This window comes from Priapulus caudatus, unplaced genomic scaffold (genome assembly GCF_000485595.1).
Source record: "Priapulus caudatus unplaced genomic scaffold, Priapulus_caudatus-5.0.1 Scaffold91, whole genome shotgun sequence".
Classification (NCBI taxonomy): Eukaryota; Metazoa; Priapulida; class Priapulimorpha; order Priapulimorphida; family Priapulidae; genus Priapulus; species Priapulus caudatus.
This window is the reverse complement of record NW_014577152.1, coordinates 65,683-75,194: the sequence shown is the minus strand read 5'-3', so window position 1 is coordinate 75,194 and position 9,512 is coordinate 65,683. Positions and strand designations below refer to the sequence as shown.

At 41.3% G+C, this 9,512-nt stretch overlaps 1 protein-coding gene across 1 annotated transcript in view; it reads right to left on the bottom strand.

The window, feature by feature from the left end:
• The window catches only part of LOC106804887 (phytanoyl-CoA dioxygenase domain-containing protein 1-like), an 11,027-nt gene extending 6,131 nt beyond the window's left edge, over positions 1–4,896 (bottom strand). The window contains exons 1-5 of the mRNA XM_014806277.1: positions 4,797–4,896; positions 2,259–2,332; positions 1,491–1,631; positions 872–947; positions 664–711 (exon numbers count right to left, since the gene is read on the bottom strand). Of these exons, the coding sequence (XP_014661763.1) occupies positions 664–711; positions 872–947; positions 1,491–1,631; positions 2,259–2,285 (292 nt within the window). The 5' untranslated portion in view covers positions 2,286–2,332; positions 4,797–4,896. The remainder of the gene's footprint in view (positions 1–663; positions 712–871; positions 948–1,490; positions 1,632–2,258; positions 2,333–4,796) is intronic.
• Between the last annotated feature and the right edge of the window lie 4,616 nt (positions 4,897–9,512).

Below are 9,512 nucleotides of genomic sequence, written 5' to 3'. Positions count from 1 at the left end.
CACCACTCCACCACAGAGTCACCGCAGTAGACGTTAGATGAGCGCTGTCGCTATGCGGCACTTGTTTAACATACTCAAAGTAACTAAAAACTCTCTCTGAAGTTCTGAACTTGCTCAGTTGATGTAAAAATAAAGTTGAAAGATGAAAAGAAATAAAGTAAAAAAAAGAAACTTGAAAATAACCATACCATCATTACCATGATTATAATTCTTGATTTCCTGTCTTTGTCATGTTACCTGACTATGTGTACTGTGTAGTGCATGTCTGTCTGTGTGAATGAAATTGAATAAGAATGTGATTGGTTTCTTAGTCGAGTGAAATGAGATGAAAAAAATGTGATCGAATGTAATTTGTTGACGATTTCTTAACACTGATAGTCTGATACTGGTGCTGAGTGCTGATGAATGATATTAATTAGAGTCAGTGCATCAAAATTATGAAAATTTTAACAAAATCATGCTATGAAAAAGTAGCTCTGGCCAAGCCTAAAATAGCTCCCGTAAAAAAAATTACGAGAGCTCTTTTTTTCATACAAAATCAAAAAAGAGCTCTCGTAAAAAAAGAAGTAATTTTTAGGCTGAACAGCATCCATGGACAGTTTTGCTATTCGGCTTTGTACTTGATTCACTCAAAGTGCAAGGTCAGATTAACTGCATACGTACCATGCCCAATCTTGTTCAAACCATTATGTTTCTCTACTAGCAGTTCTCCTGTACAAGATAACAGAAATCCACTCTATAGTAAGTCAGTAACAAATATAGGTTAATTTATGACAAAATACACTACAACATATATTATACGTAAATGTATGAACATTTATAATGATTTTTGAGATTAATATACACAGATTCTGCATTTCATAATATATACCATTGGGTCCAATTGCTTCATCTTCGAAGAAGAACCTTATCTTGTCTGTGCTATTCATGAAATAGTCATTGGATTTCTGTATTGAATAAGTAAAAGGGTTAATTTTGTCACACACACAGACAAACACACATGCAGGCAAGTCCGCATGTACACACGCATGCACACAGGCATGCATGCACACACACAGTTAGATATAAGCTCACTCAGGTGTTGTGTTTCAATTATTTGTTATTATTATGAGAAGCACCCAGCCCAATTTTCGTTAAATTATTCAATCACAATCACCATCAACATATCAGGAGATCAGTTTTATGTATTACATTTATGCTACACATCAGTATTCACCTATACTGATCACAGTATCACTGACAGTGCAGTATCACTATACCTCAACCCATTTTCTTAACCTTCACTTTCATTAGAATACTGACATTTGCCACTATCTGTCAGTACTGCTCATAGGGTCTATATGTCCCCCAGGGTACTGCCGGAACGTATTTATATGCTCTAGCTGGTACCAGGGTACGTTCCGGCAGTACCCTGGGGGACATAGACCCTCTCAGCGTCAGTACTGCAGTACATTCACCATCAGTAAAATTGTTCTCTATCACCAATTTACTTGCTTATCTCCAGCCTTAAAGATGGTCTTATGTTCGTCCGGAACCATATCGTCCACCAACATCTTTGATGCTGTCTTCATTGAGTTAATCTCGTCATCCGATAAGAAGTTCTCAATTGCCAAGAAACCATCTTCATGAAACTGTTAAAATACTGCATATTAATCGACTACAAATGCCCAAAGTGGCTTTCACTTAGTACAATATTTCCAATCTACTTCAGAGCAGATAGCAGTTTTTGTTATATCATATCATAAGTAGATAATAGGGTAGAATAGATCCTATTATCTACTTCTGATCATATTCTCCTTCCTAAAGAATAACGTGACGATTAAAGGTCACACATCACATATATACTGAAGGGTTTCTTATACATAAGAGCAAGAGGCACAGTGGCGCACCGCCGTTGTCAAATTTAACATCGCCATTGTGAAAATGTTCCTGTATTTACTGATAAGTATATCCTGTATCTATATCAATAGTACATCCTGTATTTGAATCCATCATGGGCGTTTTTTCCCAAACTGGCCATTACCTCCTTTGTCTAATTTTCCCTCAATAGAAACCCTGATACTTACTAAACAACATCTCTGTTGACACTGTAAACTGGTTGGCCAAGGGTACATTAGTGTACTCGGAAACCTTTAATATCTGGGAACGTCCTTCTAATTTATACATGTTAATATACACGTAATAATAATACATTATACATACATTGTAATACATACATTGTAATAATAATACACGTCCCTGATAATAGGTTAATTTACCTGTCGAGCCTGGTCTTCGTTGGCCATTACTACTATCAGCTGGCAGAAATGAATGTGAGGGAACACCTGAAATACTAATCAAAAGAAAATCATGCTTAGCCAACACACTCGTCAAAGTACAATTAACGGCTAACGCTCCATTAGGAGTGTTCCCAACTTTGATATCATTAATGATTAATGACTGATAATCCTAACCCTAACCCTAACCCTACCGAAATGACAAATTAAACCACAAACTACTATAGTGACCATATATATATATGTTATTATGACCATGTATGACCTATTAAAGTTGGACAATCCTAATGGACGTATCGACCCAATACAGATCTGTGGTATGTACTCACGTACGCACAGTACAATCACCAGATGAGCAAATTCAGGGCCGATGTAGAGAAGGCAGATATGAATGGAGAAGAGAAAGGGATAGGACGATGGGTGAATTGAAGAGAAAGCAAAGGGAGTAAGAGTACGGCTGGGCGAAGTACGGAAGACGGAGGAAGGGATAAAAGGCCACCTTTCTAACCTCTACTCTCTCCTCCTTCTACTTCTCCATACGCTCGTCTCCCCTTCCTCCTTCTCTGACATCTGCCCCTATGATATGGCGCCTTTTCTTTCTTATTCTATACGCTTTTTCCTAGAGCGGCTTCTTTCACGCCGATTCCTCTCCACGTTTTCCCCCGTCTTGAATTTCTTCATTCCTTCCCTATCTGCCATAATCCTTCTCGGATCCCCTGTCTTCTTCCTAGCTTTTATCTTCTGGGCCATCCTGACTTTCTTAAGCTTTTCGCTATTTTCTCTCCCGCAAACTTCTCCCTGTCATGTCAGCTGTAGCTCTACTCCTGAAGCCAGGCAGCAAAAGAATAACGAGTATCTTTATATATATATGTTCTAGATTCTGCTTGATTCTTGTTGTTTGTGCACAGGCGGGTGCGTGGGTGTGCTCGTAAGGTGTTGCAGAGGGCATTTGAACGGCATTTACATGGAAGTTATGCAATAATAGGCGAAATAGAGTAGAGAAACATTAATATTTGGCAGACCTCTGTTCCGCACAGGCCCGACGCTATACCTAGCTGTCTTAATAGATAATATTATTATCGAGTGGCCTACGCTACTGTACTAGGGCATCAAAAGGTCGTTTCGTATATATGCATGGTGTACCACGCAGGGTAACTATATATCTGATCATGGTTAGTGGTGTTAGGGTTTAGGTTAGGGTTAGGGAGTAGGCGTATAGGGCGCCATACTCGCCGAAGCCGCGACTCGGGTACTACATATACGACAACGATCCCTTCAGCGCTACTCAGGGCTGAGAGGAGTCTATACCTATCTGATATGGTAGGGTGTTTAGGTTAGGTTAGGGTAGGGAGTAGGCGTATAGCGCATATCTCGCCGAGCACCCTCGGTACTAAATTATAGCGACAATCTGATGTATCCCCTTCAGCGCTACTAGGGCTGAGAGGGTATGTCTATGACCGCAGAGGGTACTGCGGAACGTCCCTGGGTTAGGTCCGGTATACCGAAACGTACCGCTGGTCACGGTATCTATATGTGCCGGACCGGTACACCTGCCTACTCTCACTAAGAGTCTAGGGAGTCGCCTCGCCTACTCCTAACGCCTAACCTATCACCTTGTAACACTATATAGATAGTACCGAGGTACGTTCCGGTACAACGACGACCCAGGGTACGTTCCGCAGTACCCTGGGGCACCAGGGCCCTATATCTAATCCCACTGCGGAGCGACCTGAAGGTGTGAGAACGAGTGACACACATTTCAGCGACTTTATCAATCGGACCTTGTTTAGATAAAAAATGCTGAATGTTCAATAAAATACCATGTGTCATACACGTTTCTTGAGTTTGTATTTGTTGCTCCGGCGTCTTTGTTGAACTGTCAATCATCTTTTCAGCGTAAATATAGCACCTATTCCATATTTTGTGAATAAATAACACGTTCCCACTCGTTAGAAAAAAATGGCGGCCGACTTGTGTTTAGAATTTTGTCCTATCAGGTGGCGGCATTGCACCATGACTTTGCCACGCCATACCCCATTGTACGTCGTGGAACTGTTAATTTTTTACTGGCGACCGGATTTTACTCTCCCTATACGCTGTCAATATCATCGACACGTGGCAACATATACAGGGGGAGGTTAGTACAAAAAGTCAGGAAATACGGGGATGTGCATCTTTTATGTGGAGCACAATAAACTTTCATTGATATCGGAGCATTCGTGAAATTGTGTGTCCGTCCATTCTCAGACCTCGGTGCTCGCATTGGCTGGATTTAGATATAGGTGCCTGTGCCCTGGGGGGACATGGACCCTATAGGCTCATGAGCGCTCAACTAGGCCATTGCAATATGACTCTCAATCCGTCTCTATTACTAGTATCAGGAGTGGATAATAATAGAGATCCCTATTATCAACTCCTGCTAGTATTACTATTATGTCTAATGCCCGTAGTCTAGGCACTTTTATCGTAATGCTACAATTTACCTCTGCCAGAAACTAGGCCCACGCAAATCATTCTTACCTCAGTACTGGGACAGTGTCAGTGGGAGTATCGCTCTAGCTCGCTACGTGCTCCACCCCATAATACGTCAATACGAATCTCGGTGTCAAGTCAGTGATAGAGGAAGTTCACACGTGTTTATGCTTGCCCATGGCTTAGGCAGTTATGCACGTACCAAAAATCGGTTCTAGCAATCACATAGTAGATAATTAAGAAGGTACATAGTGTCACAAGAAGATTTGCGTGCGCAGAGGTCCCCAGAGACTCGCTAGTCACACACGCGGTCCAGTGCAGCGCGATGCACGGAGAGCGGCAGTGCAGTCCTAGTTTGCCTATCCAAATGACCTACGTATATACCATGCTTCCGCAGCACAACCACACCGATATTATAACCTCAGCTCCACGCGCTCCTCCCTTTCTATATTCAGCGTAACTTTGTCATTATTCGTTCCTAGCTGCTATCATCGAATCCTGCAGCTTCTTATTCGCCCTATTTTCCCGCTCCCCACACTCACCATCTCTCATAAATCCTTCTCATTTAATAATTATCGCACACATTCTGGCCCAGCTCTCGATCATAGCCTTGATATTATCTAGGGGTGATAATGACGATATCCTGTCATTAATCCGTTAACGAATATTATTTCCGATATTTTATTCATTATAATTTCGTATACGATCATATAATCGAGTTAATTATGATGTGCTCCAATGCATATGACTAGAAGGTGAGTGGCCGGCGTTGGCAGAGTACTGCCATAGAAGGTTCGAGATACTGCTTATGTGGTTGGAACTTCCCTGCTTGACGCTTTTCTAGGGCAGCGGGTGCATAATGTGAGAATTAATGGAAGTAACCTTCCGCAGGTTAATCAGGTTTAGAGCGATTAGCTTTCGCATAACTGAACCCAAGTTATCAAATTTATACATGTTCCACCGTTCTAATTAGGTTGTATGTTCAATTGACGACGAAATTGTATAGCAATGGATTGACTATATCAACTTTTACTTATCGCTATATGATCTGGTTCAAAAACACAAGTCTGTAAATAAGTGTGTGGCATACTTATGCATGTTCAATCCGCGGTGTTATCTAGTTCAATTGTTTATTTCTGTACTTATTGTCGCATGGTGTGATGCAGGGGGGGCGTCGTGAGGGTCGTACGACCCCCCCAAAATTTAAAAAGGTCCCACATTTTTTCCCAAAGCCTTTTTTCGAGGTGCCTTTTTTACAATGACATAAATGATAAGATCAGTACCAGCAATGAGTCCAAAGACATTGCCAATTGCGGTGACGTTAAATCTATCCATTCAGGCCATTCTGAAACTGAGCCCTTTGTTTTTTACAGCAAATTTTGTTTTCTAAAAGAGAGACAAAGAACTGACAGAAGAGCAAAGACAGAGACCAGATAAAGAGCCAAAGAGTTAAAAACTCCTGTTTCAACTGAATCAGAAACTTTTTTTTTTCAACTGATAAATTCCTGGGTTTTTGAAACAAATTTTTTTGGTTCATTAAATTGTCAGGTGGCGTGTACAGGGGGGTCAGGGGGCTCCGGACCCCCCTGCTCAGCGCTCGAAACAGCATCTAAGGAGTTCTAATTTCCAAAATTTCTGGGGGAGGGCCCCCCAGATCCCGCCTTCGCGTGCTAACCAAGTTTGAGTTACGGTTAGACCCCCCCCCTGTACCAAAATCCTGTACTTGCCCCTGTTTGTATCGACATTGCATCCATCTTGTCTTGCTGGCTATCGCATTGTGAAAAGGTCTAAACACATTATGATCACGACCCACCCAGAAAAATCCTGGAACACCCTGATTGTTATGTTAGTCATGTGCTGTTTTTTGGGTATTATCTAAATAAACATCAATTTAGCATATATTCAGGCGTGACACAAGCCAGTTAAACTCTGGTCGGGCTGTGATAAAATACCACATTTCAAGCACTTGATTCGAATACTAAGAACTCAGATCGCAACAACGTAGCACGGATTTGTTGGGAGCGCTGAAATTTTAACCGTAATATCGCAGTGTACGACGAGAGAACATGGCGTAAAACTTAGTGTCTAGGACACCGGAAGCCAGTGCTAGCCTATTATATTTTCCTGTAGTGCGACATAAGTGGCGCGTGCCGCACCGTTTCCGCACCCTCCCACCCACACAGAAACGTGGTTGAGAAGGCATGTTTGGTCGAAGAATTCAAGCGTGATTCGTCCGTCAAGCCGTTAAAACCAAAGATAGACAGCACCCGAATACATTATTCACACGCTCCAGATTATCTCTCAGAAATTTTGCCCGCTCTCCTCCATGGCAAGGTAATACCCGCAAAGCTTTCATTTCGCGTTCTCCTTTACCTTCTGAAATGTTTCAGCGAATTTATTATAGTTTACAAGAGCGCATAGGCCGTTCAATGCGCATGCTGCGCTCCCTCTCAAGTGTGCGGCTGCCTGGGCATGTGTGTCGTGCGTGCGTGCGTGCGTTCGCGCGTACGTGCGGACCTGAACTGAATCGCAGTGGCAAGTATTTCTTATGGAATTGTGAATGTGTACGTTGCATTTACATAACTGCGCCGCACATTTTACATCATCAAAATCTAACCTGTGAAATGACTGTTATCACAACACTGACACATATAAACATCTATTTTTAAGATGATTCACGTATCTGTTCTTTTAATTTTATATATGGGCACGTCACAATTACCGCTAAATGTTAAAATAATAACAAAACAAACAAAACAACACCGCAATACTATTACTCAAGAAAATTAAAGAGATAAATTATACTTTAAGACAACATACCAACACGTAGCACATGATAGCTTTTGCAACTAAAACATATATAGGCTATAACTATAAACTATAATAATAATAATGATAATAATAAATAATAAAATGACGACATTGAACAATTATAGTACATAGATAAATTTAGACTCGTTTGATATATTCAAAATTTTTCATCACTGATTATTATGCACATTGAAGTAGCGTGCGCTGTATCATTGCGCATGTTCACTGACTAATGCACACTATATAATTGCACCCATGTAAAAACTACGGCTTTAACACGATGCTACAACTACACTCAACCGGGAGTTGATGCATAAAATAGTTAGCCGCTAACATCATTTAGAAGCAACAAAAACCCAAGCGCGTTTAAACTCGATCTACTCATTACGTAATGTACGTGTGTTTGTCGGGATGATACAGCCATTACATCGCAGATTTTAGAATCAAATTAGAGACCGCATATACACTCTGAATTGGGTCAATATACCTAAAACCACAGTGTTTCATTGTATAGGTCGTGTGAGAATTACTGGGGAATCGTCCAAATCGCGAACAATTCCAATAATCTAAACGAGCTATATAGATATTTATGTTATATACAATGTAAGGAGAAAACTTGCAAACTTTGTACATTTTACGACATCGCAGAAACAGCGCCGCATGCAACTACATTGACCCACCATCTTAGTTCTAGGTTTACACTCGAATCTGAACTTAGCCAATCTAGTAGTTTAGTACCTAAAAAACAGATTGTGGACCGTGGTCAGGTAACTTCGTATCACGTATTAAAGTTGGTCTTGCAAATCAGATTTTTCTTACGAAAAAAACAGCCAACTTGGAAGCCGCATCGGCTTTTAACTCCTTTCTGTACCGTTCATAAACACCACACGACTACTCACACATATCATGCTTTTAGTAGCACGCAAGACATGATATATGTATATTTCTTTTCATTCCATATATTTATATATATATATATATATATATAATCATATATAGATATTACGAGGTTGACATACGTGACATCAAATCATTTTGAAAACCTAGTGTGCAATAAATATTTTAAATATGTATCGAATTACAGAAGCAACGCCAGACAGATCAGGTAAAACTGAACCACGATCAGAGGTCAGTTATGCTGTGGTGTGCCGAGGCAAGTTACCGCACGGAGTAGACTTTCCGCAGCTAAAATACCGAACACTTACTGTTCCTTTTCTTCTAATATCCTACACCAGCGAGTAAGAGTCGCGCGGTCGAAATATACTGGCAATTATATATTTAGTAAACCACGTGTTTCTTGCCGACACGAAGCCTATATTACGTCCGCAACTACACGCAAACATCTACATCCACATCAAGCATCGTACAACCTTAGAGAAGATTATACACTTATTAGTTATAGGCTCAAGGGTTCACTGATATGCTCCTTGATCATAGTGGGGGCTGCGTGACGATATTTTACTGTCACCAGTCACACACTAGTCGGATCCGTACAGCCAACGCCAGCACGACAATACTGTTTCATGATATGCGACAACGTAATCCAATTCCGCCATACAAACTACCAGACGCACACGCGACGCCACGCCACGCACGCACCCAAGAACCATTACTCGCACGGCACCCACGCACGCACACGCCACGCACGCAGGAAACCATCACGCACACGCTCATCACGCACAGAGTTTCAATACTGCTAGAATTCATTGCACCGCTCACGCTGTTTGCTTGGAGTTTAAGCACCGTGGACAACCGCAGACAGGACACAGGAAGGCACTCATATACCCAGCTGAGAACTGACCGGCGACAAGGCTACGTCACTTCAACACAGGCAAGCGTGTTACTAGTATCTTAGCCAGTTTCCCCCCCCCCTGTTTGAGTTGCATACAATTAAGGGTCCATAATAGACAATTTTCTATTCATGACTATTGATACCCATAATGGATCTGATTT